General features: G+C 45.0%; 1 protein-coding gene across 1 annotated transcript in view; it reads right to left on the bottom strand.

The window, feature by feature from the left end:
• Nucleotides 1-19,946, bottom strand: part of LOC119961901 (neurabin-1-like) — a 182,302-nt gene that overhangs the window by 41,962 nt on the left and 120,394 nt on the right. Inside the window, 5 exon segments of the mRNA XM_038789410.1 lie at nt 726-776; nt 15,799-15,946; nt 16,037-16,133; nt 18,054-18,283; nt 18,392-18,445. Of these exon segments, the coding sequence (XP_038645338.1) occupies nt 726-776; nt 15,799-15,946; nt 16,037-16,133; nt 18,054-18,283; nt 18,392-18,445 (580 nt within the window).

Here is a 19,946-nt window from a genome sequence, read left to right as displayed (position 1 = left end):
TCTGATAGCCCTCTGGACTGCTGCAGGAGGCCAACTCCATTAAGTTAGGGGTTCTAAAACGGTAATGCAACAAAGTAAATATTCCTGGGTCAAATAATACAGCACAAAGTGACCATAAAGATATTTTCCAAATCCGCAACTACCTATGGTACCTGTAACTTGATGTCTTTCCAATCCTCTTCATTCAATGTTACTTAATAAAACATTATAAACTAGCAATCTGACATTAGCTAACAAGTAGATAAATTTGTCTCATGGCAACATCATGGCCTTGCCCGAGGTATTCAAAAAAATGATTTCAAATGATGTGGGTTTCGTTGGTTAGCCCAACATTCGTTGTTCATCCCTAATTGCTCTTGAGAAGGCTGTGGTGAGCTGTAGATAGCAGAAAATATTCCTTTCAGGTTCTTTTGGATTCGGCATTGGGGGAAAAGAGTGAAACTAATCTAGCAGTTTTCACAGTGCAAAAATCATATATTAGCTGGAATAGCTTTAACTCTCATTAGGAAGGTCAAAAGGAAAACTCCAGTACACTCTGGGTATGTCTGAGGGGGTCTGATCAGTGGTGAAATATACTAAACACTTCAAATGCTCATCAGACAATTTAAACTTACATTATCATGCAGGCATATGTTTACTTAACATTTGTTCTTTGCTCTCAAGCTTAATAATTCTATGAGAATCCTTTAAATTGCTTAACAATTTATCTTAGTGCACAAACTTACCACAGGTTTTGTAAGTGTTCCTATATTCCCATTCCATTCCAGCTTTGGCGGCTTCACAAAAAAAAAAGATAAATATATTGTAATGGTAACATGTTTAAGGACTAGAAGCACCACTGATTAACATGTTAAGCTATAGAAAAAAAGTAATTTGGAGTGGACTGGAACAAGAAGTCATTGTCATAATATCCACTGATGTATATAATGAGATGCAGACAGGCAGTGATTGACACATAGGATGACCAGTAAGCATACAACACAGTACAGCCAATCACCAGACAGGACACTACCACTATGAAGCCAGAGGGCACTAGGTTTCCCGCTCTTTCGGGACCCAGCTACTGAGATAGTCAGAGTCCACGAGCTGGCAAGTGCAAACACCATGCGGTAGCTAGTAAGTTTGGTCAGGCTGCTACAAGATAACCAGTCAGATCAGTATAGCGTCGACCCACAGCTGAATATGTATAGCAGTTCTATAGTTGAATAAAACAGTGTTGGAGCTTCTCCAGTGTTAGACGTCTGTTTCTAACTTCCCTGCATCGAGTGCAGTCCAAATCGAACCAACCTGCCTAACACATCAGTCACCACATTTTCAGTTCATTCACGAGTTCTTAATCTGGAGTCTATTTAAACTGAAGACATGAAAAGAACCATTTCCTGATAGCTCAATGGGTCCTTTGCTAAATTAACTTTAAGTAGTCTCAATCAAACGCCTAAGCACAGCTTCCGTCATAGAAACACCACAAAATGTCACTATCAAACCCGCCAGAAGTGAGAATTATTAGACATATTATTCTGGCAGATTAACCTGCATTTGCCTTTGTTGTGCATGATTAGGAATACCAGATGCAAGCCTTTTTTTGCCAAACGTTGAGAGGTATTCCATCCCTAGTATTGGTATTCACTGCTTGTTAAGTGAATTCCTCATTATTAGTTTGTCCTCAACAATATTACGATCCCAGACCAGACTCCAGCAGTGGCTAGGATACTGGGCCAAAACCCCCAAATTTTATTTTATTCTGTATGACGCTGCGGAAAGAGTACTTCCCCCCCAGGACTGATTGCAACAAGAAATAGTGATTTGATATTTTAAAACAAAACTTTATTGACACAATATTAAACTCTAACATCACATCTGAAAATAGCTTACGACTCAATACAATAAATACAATACCATTAATTACAACCTCTATTCACGATTAAACAAGAAAGGAAAAACATACATCTCTCAATCCTTCTACATTAAAAAAAAATATTTTAAAATTTAATTTATTAATTAGTTAACGTAATGTCAATTAGGGGGCGTCCAGTGTCCCAAATGGCTACATCTGCAGAAAGTGCACCCAACTGGGGCTCCTCACAGACCGCATGGTTCGGTTAGAGCAGCAGTTGGATGCACTTAGGAGCACGCAGGTGGTAGAAAGCATCATAGATAGCAGTTATATAAATGTGGTCACACCCAAGGTGCAGGCAGAGAGAGATGGGTGACCACCAGAAGGGGCAGGCAGTCAGTGCAGGAATCCCCTGTGGTTGTCCCCCTCTCGAGCAGGTATACCCCTTTGGATACTGTCAGGGGGAATTGCCTATCAGGGGAAAACAGCAGCAGCCAGAGCAGTGGCACCATGGCTGACTCTCATGTTCAGCAGGGAGGGTCTAAGCACAGAAGAGCATTAGTCATAGGGGACAGGCAGATGTTGCTGAAAACAGCGGGACTGGCGGCCGGAAGTGCATAGTCAGGGGTACAGATAGGCGCTTCTGTGGGTGTGAAAGAGACTCCAGGATGGGATTTTGCCTCCCTGGTGCCAGGGTCCAGGATGTTTCTGAATGAGTAGCGGCATCCTGAAGGGGGAAGGCAAGAGGTCGTTGTACATATTGGTACTAACGACATAGGCAGGAAAAGGGATGAGGTCCTGCAGCAGGAGTTCAGGGAGCTAGGCAGAAAGTTAAAAGACAGGACCTCTCGGGTTGTAATCTCGGGATTACTTCCTGTGCCACGTGCCAGTGAGGCTAGAAATAGGAAGATAGAGCAGCTAAACACGTGGGTAAACAGCTGGTGTAGGAGGGAGGGTTTCCATTATCTGGACCACTGGGAACTCTTCCAGGGAATGTGTGACCTGTATAAGGACGGGTTGCATCTCAACTGGAGTGGCATAAATATCCTGGCCGCGAGGTTTGCTAGTGTCACACGGGAGGGTTTAAACTAGTATGGCAGGGGGGTGGGCACCGGAGCAATAGGTCAGAATGTGAGAATTTTTAAATTTGTTTTTATTCAAAAGTTTTCAATAATTTTTACAAACCACTACAAAAAGAAAAACAACGAAAAGAAAACATAGCAATAAAACAGAAAACAACTCAACCATTTAACAATTTAACAAAACAAGGTGGGGTATCTGCCCTTTAAAAATGAAATCCATCCACCTCCCAAACCAACCCCCCCCCCCCCACCCCCCCCCCCACCCCCCACCCCCCCCACCCCCCCCCCCCCCCACACCCCCCCCACCCCCACCCACCCACCCCCCCCCCACCCCCCCCCCCCCCCCCCACCCCCCCCCCACCCCCCCCCCCCACCCCCCACCCCCCCCCCACCCCCCCCCCCCCCACCCACCCACCTCCCCCCTCTGGTTTGCTGCTGCTGCTTTCCTCCTCCTAACGTTCTGTGAAAAGTCAAGGAACGGTTGCCACCGCCTGGAGAACCCCTGCAAGGACCCTAGCAAGGCAAACTTTAACCTCTCCAATCTGAGAAATCCCGCCATGTCACTGACCCAAGCCTCTACACTTGGGAGTACGCGTCCCTCCACATTAACAAGAGCCTTCTCCGCGGAGGCTACCAAGGAGGCAAAGGCCAGAACTCCGGCCTCTTTCGACTCCTGCACTCCCAGATCGTCTGATACCCCAAATATCGCTATCCCCCAGCCCGAGTATCCAAGGTCTTGGACATTGCCTTTGCGAAGCCTTTCCAAAATCCTGTAAGTGCCGGGCATGCCCAGAACATACGGACATGATTTGCTAGGCTCCCTGAGCACCTCACACACCTGTACTCCACCCCAAAGAACTTACTTATTCTTGCCCCTGTCATATGCGCCCGATGCACCACTTTAAACTGAATCAAGCTAAGCCTGGCGCAAGATGAGGAGGAATTGACCCTGCCCAGGGCGTCAGCCCACAGGCCCTCACCCAGCTCCTCCTCCCACTTGCCCTTCAGCTCCTCCACCGAGGCCTCCTCCACCGCCTGCAGCTCCTGGTATATATCCGATATCCTGCCATCCCCTACCCACACGCCCGAGACCACCCTGTCCTCTATCCTCCGGCAGACAGCAGCGGGAATTCCCCCACCTGCTTTTTCACGAATGCCCGAACCTGCATGTACCTAAAGGTATTCCCCGGGGGTAGCCCAAATTTCTCCTCCAGCGCCCTCAGACTAGCAAAAGTCCCATCAATAAACAAGTCCCCCATCTCTGTGCCAACTTAGGAACCCCCCGTCTATTCTAACGGGAACAAATCTGTGATTGTTCCGTATCGGGGCCCAGACTGAAGCCCTTGCCTCCCCCCTGTGCCGTCTCCACTTCCTCCAGATCCTCAATGTCGCCGCCACCACCGGGCTCGTGGTATACCGCGTCGGCGGAAACGGCACCGTAATCAGTGCACCCAAGCTAGTATCTTTACAAGACGCCGCTTCCAACAGTTTCCACGCCGCCTCCTCTCCCTCCATTACCCATTTCCGAATCATGGATATATTCGCTGCCTAGTAATAGCTGCAAAGGTTCAGCAGCGCCAACCCCCCCCCCCCCCCCCCCCCACACGCTCCAAGAACAGTCTCTTAACACGAATGGTCCTGTTTGCCCACACAAATCCCGTAATAATCCTATTTACCCGCTTGAAAAAGGACTTGGGGATGAGAATGGAAAGGCACTGGAAGACGAACAAGAACCTGGGGAGGACTGTCATCTTTACGGACTGCACCCAGCCCGCCAGGGAAAGCGGCACCATGTCCCAACTTTTAAAGTCCTCCTCCATCTGATCAACCAGCCGCGCTAAATTGAGCTTGTGCAGGACACCCCAGCTCTTAGGACTTGAATGCTACAAGTAGCGAAAGCTCCTCTCCACCATTTTAAGCGGTAGCTCTCCCAGTCTCTTTTCCTGGCACCTCACATGTATCACAAAAAGCTTGCTTTTTCCAACATTCAGCTTATACCCCGAAAAGTCTCCAAAATCCCTATGAAACTGCATGACCTCCCCCATCCCCTCCACCGGATCCACAATGTACAGGAGCAGGTCATCCACATACAGTGAAATACGATGCCCCCGCCCCCCCCCCCCCCCCCTCCGGAACCAACCCCCTCCAGTTTCTGGACTCCCTCAACGCCATGGCCAGCGGCTCAATCGCCAGGGCAAACAGCAGGGGGGACAGGGGGCACCCCTGCCTCGTCCCTCGATGTAATCTAAAGTATCCCGACTGCAGCCGGTTCGTCGACACACTCGCTACCGGGGCCTGATACAACAATTTGACCCACCCTATAAATTCATCTACAAACCCAAATCTACCTAACACTTCCCACAAGTACTCCCACTCCACTCGATCTAAGGCTTTCTCCTCGTCCATTGTCGCTACCACTTCTGCATCCCCTCCTTCCAAGGGCATCATGATCACATTCAGGAACCTCCGCACATTCGTATTCAACTGCCTGCCCTTCACAAACCCTGTCTGATCCTCATTGATCACTCCCGGGACACAGTCCTCAATCCTAGTGGCCAGGATCTTGGCATCCACATTAAGGAGCGAAATCAGCCTGTAGGATCCACATTGCAACAGGTCCTTATCTCGCTTGAGGATAAGCGGGATCAGAGCCTGCGACATCGTCGGGGGAAGGGTTCCCTTTTCCTTAGCCTCATTGAAAGTCCTCAACAACAGCAGACCCAGCAGCTCCGAGAATTTCCTATAAAATTCTACGGGATACCCATCCGGCCCCGGTGCCTTGCCCTCCTGCATACCCCCTAACCCCTTAACCAGTTCCTCGATCTCTATCGGGGCCCCCAATCCCTCACTCGCCCCTCTTCCACCTGTGGAAACCTCAGTTGGTCCAGGAACTGCCTCTTCCCCCCCCCCCCCCCCCCCCCCCCCCCACCCCCGGGGAGTTCTGACTCGTACAATTTGCCATAAAAGTCCTTGAAGACTTCGTTAATCCTTGCCGAGCTCAGCACCGTGTTACCCCCCCATCTCTAACTCCCCCAAACTCCCTAGCCGCCTCTCTCTTCCGCAGCTGATGCGCCAGCATCCTACTTGCCTTCTCCCCATATGCGTACACTGCTCCCTGTACCTTCCTCAACTGAGCCTCAGCCTTCCCCGTGGTAAGCAAGTCAAACTCCGCCTGCAGGCTCTGGCGCTCCTTCAACAACCCCTCTTCAGGGGATTCCGCATACCTCCTGTCTACCCCAAGTATCTCCCCGTCAAATCTCTCCCTCTCCATCCTAACCCTCTTCTCTCTGTGGGCCCTGACTGAAATTAGCTCCCCTCTGACAACTGCCTTCAGCATCTCCCAGACAACTCTCACCGACACCTCGCCATTATCGTTGGTCGCTACATAGCTTTGGATACACCTCCGAACCCGCCCACAGACCTCCTCGTCCGCCAGTAGTCCCACGTCCATTCTCACAGAGGGCGTTGGCCTTTCTCCTCCGCCAGCCCCAACTCCACCCAGTGCAGAGCATGGTGCGCGATCGCAATGGCCGAATACTCCACCCCCTACACTCTCGGGATTAGCGCCATACTTACCACAAAAAAAATCAATGCGCGAGTACGCCTTGTGCACATGGGAGAAGGAGGAGAACTCCTTCGTCCTTGGCCTGGCAAATCTCCAGATCCACTCCCCCCATCTGGTCCATGAACACCCTCTGGAATGCCTCTTACCCAATCTTGACCTAGACCGATCGAGTGCCGGGTCTAGGACCGTGTTGAAGTCCCCGCCGTTACCAAACTGCATGACTCCAGATCTGGAATCCTACTCAACATCTGCTTCATGAACCCTGCATCGTCCCAGTTCGGAGCATACACTTTCACTAGCACCACCCGGGCCCCCTGCAATCTGCCACTCACCATAACATATCGGCCCTCTTTAACCTCCACAATACCACTACGCAGGGATGCCACCTCAAATGCCACCCTCTTGCTCACAAAAATTGCAACCCCCCTGTTCTTCGCATCCAGTCCCGAGTGGAAAACCTGCCCCACCCATCCTTTCCTCAGCCTGGTTTGATCCACGATCTTCAGGTGCATTTCCTGCCTTTAGCCCCTTTAAGTGCGAAAACACACAGGCCCTCTTGACCGGCCCATTCAGGCCTCGCACGTTCCACATGATCAGCCTGGGATTGGCTGAAGCGCCGGTGTCCAGACGGAATCGGATTCGGGATCAGTTGACCGTGAGGGTGACACACCACTCGTTGTCCGGATCAATGCTGTATATCGGGAGAGGCTGGACTTTTGGCTTCGGGGGCACCCTGTGTTTGGTAATGATAACGACTCGAAAAGGTGCTTTAGGGTCCTCGGCGTCAAGGTCAGGCAGCAGGTCAGAATCGGATTCGGTAACCGTGGGTTGGATGGCACGGACATCCCTGCGTAGTTGGTTGGAGCGACGAGAGTTGGCAGGCTGAGCAGACCTGCATAAAGCAGCATAGTAGCCAGGTTTGCCACATTGTAGACAGCGTCGGGATTTTGCAGGACATTGCCACTTTAAGTGGGCGGAGCCACAGTTTCCGCACGTTGTGACGTCAGGACGCTCATTGCGCCACCGCGCATGCGCGGTGCGGTCGTATGTGGTGCGCGCCTGCGTAGTGCGATCTTTGGCGTCGCCGTCCCCTCGTTCAGTGCGCGCATGTGTGGGAGGCCGTGAAAAGCGTGCAAAATGGCCACCCTCATCCAGGCTGAGGCCCTAGAGTTGCTTAATTGCTTGTACCCGTTCTGCCTCGTGGGGACCTTGCCGCGCTGTTTCAGCCGCTTGAATGTGCGAGTATCAGTTAGTGGCGTGTTCATGCAGAACGCAGATCTCGATGGCAACCGCAGGGGTGAGCTGTTTAACCTTGAGGAGTTGCTGGCGTAGGGGGTCCAACTGAACACCGAAAACGATCTGGTCGCGTATCATGGAGTCGGAGGTGGACCCATAATTACAGGACTGCGCAAGGATGCGGAGGTGGGTGAGAAAGGATTGGAAAGGTTCATCCTTACCCTGCAAACGCTGTTGGAAGAAATAGCGCTCGAAACTTTCATTTACCTCGATGTCGCAGTGACTGTCAAATTTGAGGAGGACCGTCTTGGATTTTGACTTGTCTTCACCATCAGCAAAAGTGAGAGAGTTGAAGATGTGGATGGTGTGGTCCCCAGCCGTGGAGAGGAAGAGAGCAATCTTCCTGGCGTCTGAAGCAGCTTCCTGGTCAAGCTGGAATCGTTGTTTGAAGATTTTCCAGTTGGCACCGAGGTTTCCGGTGATGCGGAGCGGCGGTGGGGGGGGCGGACGCTGTCCATTTTGCAGGATGGCTGATTGCTGGTCGATTGCTGGTCGAAGGCAGATCACTTGAAGGTAGGTCTAATAAGTTCTAACATCACATACTGGTGCCATGATGTGTTGGGTACTCTGGATCTGTGGAAACTGCGTTTACCTTAGCAGTCATATACAGGCTACCAACATTTGAAATAGTACAACATATTTTATTAAGCTCAGAACTGTTGAACATACTTTCACTGTGGGTCGACACTATGTTAGATTAAACTGAAGACCTATGCATATCCTGACCAATTTAGACTGTTAGCACATGGTAAAGATCTGTGCTACAAGCTGCGAGCTCTGTCCTTCTCAGAGGCTGCATCCCGAATGAGCGGGAAATCTAATGCCCTCTGGCTTTATGATTGGCTGCTGTGTTGTGTGTGTTGATTGGTCTTGCAGTGTGTGAGTCAGTGTGTGTCTGCACCATTATATACTGATGTGTATATTACAACAAGGTATAGCTCGAAGTGAATTTAATTTAATGCATCTGTGCCTGGAAGGGTAAAACATATGATTAGATTCATGGTGGACGACACAGAAATTGGTCATGTACTGGATAGTGTAGATGATGGGTTGGTCGGGGGGGCACAGTGGTTAGCACTGTTGTCTCAGTGCCAAGGACCCAGGTTCGCTTTTGACCGTGTGAGACTGTGTGCAGTTTGCACATTCGCCCAGCGAGTGCATGGGTTTCTTCCGGGTCCTGAGGTTTCCTCCCACAGTCCAACGGATCGAATAACCTCCTCTGCACTTCAGTGATTCTATGATTCTATAACTGTAAGCTCCAAAATGATGGGGATGAGTTGGTGGAGTGGGCAGGAAAATAGCAGATGGAATTCAAGTCTGTTAAGTGTGAGGTAATGCATTTAGGGAGGTCAAACAGTAAAAACGAATACACAATAAACAGGGAGATACAGACAGGGGTCGATGAAATGAGAGTTCTGGTCATGCAAGTGCACAGGCTCCTAACAGTAGTATAGGTATTTAGGATTGTAAAGAAGGCATTTGGAAAGCAGAGGTACAGAATACAAAAGTGGGGATACAATGATGGAACCGTGCAAGACACTGATGAGGTAACAACTAGAGTATTGTTTGCAGTTCTGGTCGCCACATTACTGGAAGGATATGATTGGTCTGGAGAGTGTGCTGAGAAGATTTACTAGAATGTTGCCAGAGCAGGAGAATAGCAGCTACGAGGAGAGATTGCAGAGGTTGCGAATGTTTTGCTTGGAAGAAAGAAGGCCGAGGGGTGACATGATTTGATGTATACAAAATTGTGAGCAGTAGAGATAGAGTAGACAGGAGGAACCGGTTTCCTTTGGCAGAGAGTTGAAGAACCAGTGGTCACAGATTCAAGATAAGTGACAGAAGGATTAGAGAGGACATGAGGGTAAACTTTTTTTACAAAAAGGATGGGGTGTCTGGAATTCACTGCCTGAGTTGGTGGTGCAGGCAAAGACCCTGATGGCTTTTTAAAAATACCTGGATCGGTACCTTAAGTACTATAAATTGGAGGGCTGTGGGCCGTATGTAGGGAGATGGGATTAGAAAGTACACCTGGATATTTTTGGGTCAACATGAACAAGATGGGCCAAATGGCCACCATCAGTGCTGTATCTTTTTTGTTTTTTAATTGTATTTGATTCCAAACGTACATAAACAGTTACAACACATACACAATTCAGGAAACAAACTTCACAACACACAACCATACACTTTGAACAAATCACCCCCCCCCCCCCCCCACCGGAACAACTTCTCAAATACGGTCACATACATCCCCCACCTTGCCTCGAAAGCCTTTGCTGAACCCCTGAACTCATATTTGATCATTTCCAGCCAACTGAATCATTTAAGTCACCCAGCCAGGCCATTTAGAGTCCCCAATTATTTATTTTTCCAATTAAGAGGCCAATCCACCTACCCTGCACATCTTTGGGTTGTGGGGGTGAAACCCACGTAGATACGGGGAGAATTTGCAAACTCCACACTGACAGTGGCCCAGAACCAGATTCGAACCCGGGTCCTCAGCGCCATAGTCCCAGTACCAACCACTGTGCCATATGCCACTCTCTCATTCTTGCCCGTGTCATATGAAGCCTGTGCACCACTTGAATTGGGCTCATCCCTGCGCACAAGGTTGCATTTACCCTTCGTAGCACCTCACTGCATATTCCCCAGTTTATCTCACCTCCCAGCTCCTCGTCCCACTTCTCCTTAATCGTCACCAGCTGCTCACCTTCCTGTTCTCCCAGCCACCTGGATATGTCTCAACCCTGCCCTCCCCTTTCACATCCGGAAGCAACAGCCGCTCCAGCAGGGTGCACCTCGGCACCCTGGAGAACTCTTTCCAAACCTTCCGCGCGAAGTCCCTTATCTGCAGGTACCTAAACTCACTTCCTCTCGGGAGCTCTACCCTCTCCTTCAATTCATCTATACTGACAAACCCTTCTTCCAAATACAAATCCCTCACCTTAACGAGCCCCACTTCTCTCCACTTCTTATAGAAGCCATCAATCCCCCGGCTCAAAACCATGGTTTTCACACAACATTTATACCGATTTCCCCTCTTTCCTAAAGTGCCTTCTCAGCTAATCTGCCCCGTGGACTACACCACCGGGCTCTCAGAGTATCTGTTTGGGGTCATTGGCAATGCCGCAGTCACCATAGCCCTTAAGATGGACCCCCTACAGGATTCCTTCTCCTTCCCACCATCGCCTCACCTTGTCCACATTCGTCACCCAATAGCAGTGCAGCAGGTTCGGGAACGCTGACCCTCCCTGCTGCCTCTGTGACAGGGTCCCTTTAACCCTTGGCACCTTCCCTGCCCATACAAAGTCGAAAATAACAGACTACTGTTCAGTAAGATCCCAAAGATTTGCAACGGTGTTGTGAGATGCCAGAAAGATATCTGCAGTAGTAGGAATTAGATAATAGTTAAACATTTGTATTTGCTGCAATAGTTCTTGTTATTAATAAAAAAGTAATTGTGTTTAAACTTACAAACCTGGTGACTGTAATTATTGGGCAGCCAAGGGCTAAAGACTTTGGGTAGTTTTCCAAGAACTATTGGTTAATTCACTTGTGTTGTGACTCCGGGAGAAGTGGGGCTGGAAGCAACCGCACACGAGTCCAGGGTATCATAACATTCTCGATCTAACTAAACATGTAATTAAATTTATTGTCAGGAAAACTAGGTATGTCCTAAAATCCCAAGTCAATAAAACAAATCTAATTCATCATCCAGAAACAAAAGTACTGTAGTGCATAACACTTCAGCTGATATTCCCAGCTCCACACAAAAACACCAACATGCCAACATCAAGGGTGTGACAGAAAATCTGAGCAGAGGAAACAACAGTGATTCTGCCAATGCCTTCCTGTCATTCAAAAGTATCTGATAAGAAGAACATAAGAACATAAGAACTAGGAGCAGGAGTAGGCCATCTGGCCCCTCTAGCCTGCTCCGCCATTCAATGAGATCATGGCTGATCTTTTGTGGACTCAGCTCCACTTTCCGGCCCGAACACCATAACCCTTAATCCCTTTATTCTTCAAAAAACTATCTATCTTTACCTTAAAAACATGTAATGAAGGAGCCTCAACTGCTTCACTGGGCAAGGAATTCCATAGATTCACAACCCTTTGGGTGAAGAAGTTCCTCCTAAACTCAGTTCTAAATCTACTTCCCCTTATTTTGAGGCTATGCCCCCTAGTTCTGCTGTCACCCGCCAGTGGAAACAACCTGCCCGCATCTATCCTATCTATTCCCTTCATAATTTTAAATGTTTCTATAAGATCCCCCCTCATCCTTCTAAATTCCAACGAGTACAGTCCCAGTCTACTCAACCTCTCCTCATAATCCAACCCCTTCAGCTCTGGGATTAACCTAGTGAATCTCCTCTGCACACCCTCCAGCGCCAGTACATCCTTTCTCAAGTAAGGAGACCAAAACTGAACACAATACTCCAGGTGTGGCCGCACTAACACCTTATACAATTGCAACATAACCTCCCTAGTCTTAAACTCCATCCCTCTAGCAATGAAGGACAAAATTCCATTTGCCTTCTTAATCACCTGTTGCACTTGTAAACCAATCTTCTGTGACTCATGCACTAGCACACCCAAGTCTCTCTGAACAGCGGCATGCTTTAATATTTTATCGTTTAAATAATAATCCCGTTTGCTGTTATTCCTACCAAAATGGATAACCTCACATTTGTCAACATTGTATTCCATCTGCCAGACCCGAGCCCATTCACTTAACCTATCCAAATCCCTCTGCAGACTTCCAGTATCCTCTGCACTTTTCGCTTTACCACTCATCTTAGTGTCATCTGCAAACTTGGACACATTGCCCTTGGTCCCCAACTCCAAATCATCAATGTAAATTGTGAACAATTGTGGGCCCAACACGGATCCCTGAGGGACACCACTAGCTACTGATTGCCAACCAGAGAAACACCCATTTATCCCAACTCTTTGCTTTCTATTAATTAACCAATCCTCTATCCATGCTACTACTTTACCCTTAATGCCATGCATCTTTATCTTATGCAGCAACCTTTTGTGTGGCACCTTGTCAAAGGCTTTCTGGAAATCCAGATATACCACATCCATCGGCTCCCCGTTATCTACTGCACTGGTAATGTCCTCAAAAAATTCCACTAAATTAGTTAGGCACGACCTGCCTTTTACGAACCCATGCTGCGTCTGCCCAATGGGACAATTTCTATCCAGATGCCTCGCAATTTCTTCCTTGATGATAGATTCCAGCATCTTCCCTATTACCGAAGTTAAACTCACTGGCCTATAATTTCCTGCTTTCTGCCTACCTCCTTTTTTAAACAGTGGCGGCACGTTTGCTAATTTCCAATCCACCGGGACCACCCCAGAGTCTAGTGAATTTTGGTAAATTATCACTAGTGCATCTGCAATTTCCCTAGCCATCTCTTTTAGCACTCTGGGATGCATTCCATCAGGGCCAGGAGACTTGTCTACCTTTAGCCCCATTAGTTTGCCCATCACTCCCTCCTTAGTGATAACAATCGTCTCAAGGTCCTCACCTGTCATAGCCTCATTTCTATCAGTCACTGGCATGGTATTTGTGTCTTCCACTGTGAAGACCGACCCAAAAAACCTGTTCAGTTCCTCAGCCATTTCCTCATTTCCCATTATTAAAACTCCCTTCTCATCCTCTAAAGGACCAATATTTACCTTAGCCACTCTTTTTTGTCTTATATATTTGTAAAAACTTTTACTGTCTGTTTTATATTCTGAGCAAGTTTACTCTCATACTCTATCTTACTCTTCTTTATAGCTTTTTTAGTAGCTTTCTGTTGCCCCCTAAAGATTTCCCAGTCCTCTAATCTCCCAGCAATCTTTGCCACTTTATATGCTTTTTCCTTCAATTTGATACTCTCCCTTATTTCCTTAGATACCCACGGTCGATTTTCCCTCTTTCTTCCCTCTTTCTTCCGTCCTTAGATCTCACCACTTTGCACACCAATCTCCTCTTTCAACTATTTAATCAAATCTATTTCTCGTGGATGGAGAAGCATTTAAGTTTATAATTGAGCAAAGACAGATGGCAGGTCTGAAGGTTGGACAAAAAATAAAGAACAAAGAATGGCAAAAATATTAATTAGGGAGGAAAATTTAGAACACGAGAAAAAGCTGGCTAGAAATATAAAGATGGATAATATGAGTTTCCATAGATATTTAAATAAGAAGAGTTAACAAAGTGCATGTTGGTGTGTCTGGGAAACTAATAATGGAAAAAAGTAAGAAGATGGCAGATGAATTGAATCGGCATTTTGCATATTCTCATTCTCTTTGTCCAAGTCATTAATATAGATTGTAAACAGCTAGACCCATCATTAATCATTGCAGTACTTCACTAATTACAGTTTGCCATTTGGAAATGTCTCTTTATCCCTACTCTTTACTTCCTGTCGATTAACCAATCTTCTATCATGCTAATATAAATAGCCGTTTGGTGGTACAGAAATTGATACTGAAAAAGTAAATTTTGTCAAAGTTTTTCATATTGTACTCATTAGAAAAATCGCAAGAATACCAATGTCAGGAAAACAACAACTTTATACTGTACATCTCATACAGTAAGACGATCTACACCTCCCGTTGCCTGGGGAAAGCGGGCAGCAGAATCAAAGACCCCTCCCACCCAGCTTACTCACTCTTCCAACTTCTTCCATCGGGCAGGAGATACAGAAGTCTGAGAACACGCACGAACAGACTCAAAAACAGCTTCTTCCCCACTGTCACCAGACTCCTAAATGACCCTCTTATGGACTGACCTCATTAACACTCCACCCCTGTATACTTCATCCGATGCCGGTGCTTATGTAGTTACATTTTATACCTTGTCTTGTCCTATTATGTATTTTCTTTTCTTCCCTTTTCTTCCCATGTACTTAATGATCTGCTGAGCTGCTCGCAGAAAAATACTTTTCACTGTACCTCGGTACACGTGACAATAAACAAATCCAATCCAATAGCTTTAAAAAAGTATTTTTCAGCAGTACACAATGTTACTATTTCACCCCAATCCCATGAGCCCTCAACTTGTGCATTAACCTTTTGTGTGCCACTTTATCGAATGTCTTAGAAATCCAAGTATATTGCTTCCACCGGTTCCCCTTTATCGACTTTACTAGTGACATCCACAAAAAGCTCAATTTGTCAAACATCATTTCCCTTTCTGTAAAATCATGTTGTTTGACGACACTATGATTTTCTAAATATATTGTTCAGACTTACTTTCTTAATAACAGTTCCCAACATTTTCCTAATGACTGCGGTCAGGTTACTGGCCTGTAGTTCAGTTTTCTCCCACCCTCCTTTCTTGAATGGAATTGAGGGTCCCTATAGTTTACTCTTGCTCCTATCTAATACTGAATTCTTTCAATGATACATACTTATATTAAACATTAATTCCTACCAGCATCCATGAAAGACAAAATTTGGCAAATCTGTCCTCATTGCTAGAACTCATATACATGGGGATGAGCTAGGTGAGTTTCTCTTGCTGAGAGCCAGCAAAGAGATACGATTGTCTGAATAGCCTGCTTCTACTCTGTAACTATTCTAGTTTCCTATTCTATGATATTACAAGGATCACTCTCCTTTATGTCCTACTTTTTACTATCTTTAGCTATGTATGGAGAATGTAATATGAAGACAGAAACATTATGCACCTTGCAGGGTAATCTATCGCAATCTAGACAGTATGCTCCCCCAACCAGCTATTCCTTTACATCTTGCAGAAGGGACAGCGCCGGTAATTTATACTTTGGAGTAAATTTGGATTAAATGAGCTGACGCTGCACAGCATCAGGAAGGGGCCATCACAAAATTGTAATACAAAGAGTCACACAGTGATATGTCATATAAAAGGTCAAAATAAGACTGCCCTTGATGCAATTTTAGAAAACATCTCATTCCAGTGGTCTGCGGAGGTGTTCCTCAAAGAATTAAAGCAACTCTACAAGAGATTTTTATCTTTTGGATGAGTTACAACTTACTCTGGCTTGTGTCAGCTTCCTCTTTACTGTAAATATCTGCAAATTGCTCCCGACTCTCAAACATCAGTTTCACTTTCTGCAGCTCATTATTGCTGTGTGATGGAGGCATTTGGCCAGTGGAATGCAGTTCATTTTTCAGTTCCAGTATCTAGAAAATAAATGTATTAATGGCGAGCTATTATTTATTTCATATACTAATGCACTGAAAGAGCAACTGAATTTTAATTGTAGTTTTCACCTGATCATGTAATTCTTTCAGTTGTTTCGCATGATCTTTTTCTTGATCTTCCAGAACCTTTCTGTGATCCTCTTCTTTCTTAATAAATTCAATCTCTCTAAAAAATAGTAGTAAATTTAGATCATTTCATCACAGTACAAATTTTACGACCAACACAAAAAATAATTCATTGGCTTTTGTCTTTTTGTTGCACACAATGCTGAACATGGATTTGTTTTGTTAGCCCCTCAAGATTAAAAACTGCAAACACAGAATATTTATTTAACCTTACATTTTACAGAATTAACTTTCTTGGCATAAGATTTTGAAATATCCAAGAGCTCAAAACTATGTTCCAAAAAGCATTTAATTTATGACTGTACATATGCTGGTGATCCTCAATCATGCTCAAAGTGATTGTCCTCCTTTTAAGAAAATGTCAAATCAATACATAACGCAGTGCTTTTACTAAGTGTCTGATCCATATAATTTTTTTAACCAAGGTAGCTTTCATTGTTATCAACCATCCATGTACCAATTTACATTGTCTTTTTATGGTTTCCACACTCCATTAGCATGTTAACACTTGATCACCCTATATAATCTTCTTCAGGTACTCTGGAACTTGGGTTTTATGACTGCTCTAAAATGTGGCTCAGTTGCCAGAATTCTCACCTCTGGGGTGTGGGTTCAAGTCCCAGTCCAGATTGAGCACACAAAACGAGAATTGTCATTCCAGTGCAGTAATGAGGGGGCGAAGCATTGCCAGAGATGTCATTCTTTGGATAAGTAGCTAAAACAAGGCCCAATCTGCTATCTGAGAAGGACATTAAATTATCCCAAAGTACTGTTTCAAGGAAGAGCAGAGACTTTAACTCCAGTGTGCTAACCAATATTTATTCCCCCGTCAAGATCACATAAACAGATGATCTGGTCATTATCACATTGCTGTGTGAGAGAGTTTGCTGTGCACAAATTGGTTACTATATTTTCTACAATAGTGACAATACTTCAAAATACTTTTTTGGCTGTAAAACATTTTGGCATGTCTTGAGGTTGTGAAAAGCTCCATTTAAATGCAAATGTTTTATTTCTGTTATCTGCGGTGAAATATCAATGATGAAGGGGGGTTGGGTTTAAAAGCAAAACACATCACCATACTACTGTTTACAAAGAACAATACAGCACAGAAACAGGCCCTTCGGCCCACAAGCCTGTGCCAATCCAGATTCCTTATTTAGGCCTGTTACTTATTGCCCATGCGATCTGCATCCCCCCATTCCCTGCCCGTTCATGTGTCTATCAAAATACATCTCAAACTTTGCTATCATGCCTGCTTCTACCACCTCCACTAGCAAGGTGCTCCAGGCACCCACCACCTTCTGCATGAAAATCTTTCTCTGTACATATCCCCTAAACTTTTCTTTGAACCGTGCCCCTTTGTAATTGAGTCTTCCATCCTGGAAAAAGCTTCTTACTATTCATCCTGTCGATATCTCTCGGAATTTTATAGACTTCAATCAGGTCTCCAATCAGTCTCAGTCTTTTCAACAAAAACAATCCAAGTTTATTCAACGTCTCCTCATAGCTAATACCCTCCAGACCAGGCAACTTTCTGGTTAACCTTCTTTGCATTCTCTCCAAAGCATCTACGTCCTTCTGGCAGTGTGGTGACCAGAACTGCATGCAATATTCAAAATGTGGCCAAATTAAAGTTTTAAACAATTGTAACATGACCTGCCAACTCTTGTACTCAATGCCCCAGCTGAGGAAGGCAAGCATGCTGTATGCCTTCTTGACCACCTTATCCCACCTGCATTGCCACTTTCATGGAACTATGTACCTGAATGCCCAGAACCCTCTATTTGTCAATGCTCCTAAGGGTTCTACCATTTACTGCATAATTCACACCTGAATTTGATCCTCCAAAATGCATGACCTCGCATTTGTCTCGATTGAATTCCATCTGCCATTTCTCTGCCCAACTCTCCAATCTATCTATATTCTGCTGTAATTACGTGCATGAAAAAAAACTTACTTCTGTTGGTATTCCTTTATCAGTTTCTTAGCCTTGTTATATTTCTTCTCCAAAACATCATACTGAGACTGGGTCTCTTTCAAGTGCTCATTTACCATTTTGCAAAGATTTTGGGCTTCCAACCAGTATCTTTCCACCTTTTGCATTTTCTCCTTATTCTCTTCAACACTTTGTTGAAGCTGCTTCTTTGTAGTTTCCCATTTAATCTTCTCTGCTTCAGCAACTTTCAGCTGTTATAAATGAAGAAAATCTAAGTACTAGAACTATTCATATATATCTGTAGTTTTCAAAAAAGTAGCATTTTGTTTGAAGAAACCGAATAAAAAAATTCTACATACCCTTTCTGTAACTTCACTGATTACTGCTGCACTTATGGTGTTCTTAGTTTGAAGCTGAAGGTAAATATACAAATTGAAAACATTATTAGACCGATGTGATAAAATCTGCATAGACAAATTGAAGTTGATGTCCAGGTGTGGAGCAATGACGTATACCATATGAAAATGAGTTTCACGTTGCCTTTGCTTCTTTTGTCAATTACTTTAAATCTGTACCCTTGTGTTCTTGAGTCTTTCACAAGTGGGAACACTTTCTCCCGATCCACTCTGTCCAGACACCTCATGACTTTGACAACCTCTATCAAATCTGCTCTCAACTTGCATCAACTTCTCCAATCTAGCTTTGTAACTGAAGTTCCTCATTTCTCAATCATGTCTTGTGAATCTTTTTTTGCACTCTCCAACGCATTTACATTTTTCCTAAGGCGCAGCTCCCAGAACTCGATGCAATATTCTAGCTGATGCTGATCTAGCATCCTGTACAACAGAACCTCCTTGCACTTGTGCTCTATGCCCGTATTAATAAAGCCTCGGATACTTCCTCAACCTGCCCTGCCACCTTCAGTGACATATGCACATATACACCAAGTCCCTTTACTCCTCTGCCTCTTTCCGAGTTTAATCCTTTATTTTTTATTGCCTCGCCATGTTCTTTCTACCAAAATGAATCAATTCCCATTTCTCCACATTCAACTTCATCTGCTGCTTGTTTGCACATTCCATAAACTTGTGTATGTCCCACTGAGATTCTGCACTATCCTCACAGATCAGCTTCCAAGTTTTGTATTATCCACAAATTTTGAAATTGTGCCCTCTACACCAAGATCTAGGCAATTAATATATATCATAAAGAAAAAGGATGCCAAAATTGACCCCTGGGGATCTCCACTACAAACTTTGCTGCAGCCCAAAAAACATCCAATAGCCACTATTCTCGATTTCCTGTCACTCAGCCAATTTTTCATCAACGTTGCTACTTTCCCATTTACTCAAGTGAGTCCTTTAACTAAAATGGAATGGCTTTCAATAATTTATTATCATGGTGTTGTTACTAAAGGTACATTTTATTTTTAAATCCAACAGATGAAATATAAAATTTCAATAAACCTATTTTCTAAAACAAAGCGCATTTACGAAGTTGGTGTCAATCCAGCAATGTTTTTTTAAAAAGTGTAAACACAAATCTATCTTCTTCCTATCAAAGCAGATGAATTAGTGCAATGAGATGCCCTAGTTAATGGAACGGAAGGTTTCTTGCTCTCCAACTCTTTTTTTAAAAACTCAAGTGTTTGTTGTAAATTCTGTTGCACACAATGGGCTAAATTTTGCATTCAGTGGTGTAATGGCAGCACTCGCCACTAATCTCATAAAAAAGGTTCATGAAGTCTCTGGTATGGATTTCACTGTTTCCAATGTAAAATTGAATCTGGTGCCATGACAAGAAAGCCTCCAAGATACCCTCATGCAGGGTAAACAGTTAATCACTTTGAAAAATTCTTAGACAATACATCAGGAAAGAAATGATTATTCTTCATTTTTATACATTTTTCAGACA

The sequence above is a fragment of the Scyliorhinus canicula genome, chromosome 2 (assembly GCF_902713615.1).
Source record: "Scyliorhinus canicula chromosome 2, sScyCan1.1, whole genome shotgun sequence".
Taxonomy (NCBI): Eukaryota; Metazoa; Chordata; class Chondrichthyes; order Carcharhiniformes; family Scyliorhinidae; genus Scyliorhinus; species Scyliorhinus canicula.
Note: the sequence above shows the minus strand (reverse complement) of the source record. Positions and strands in the feature narration are given on the sequence as shown.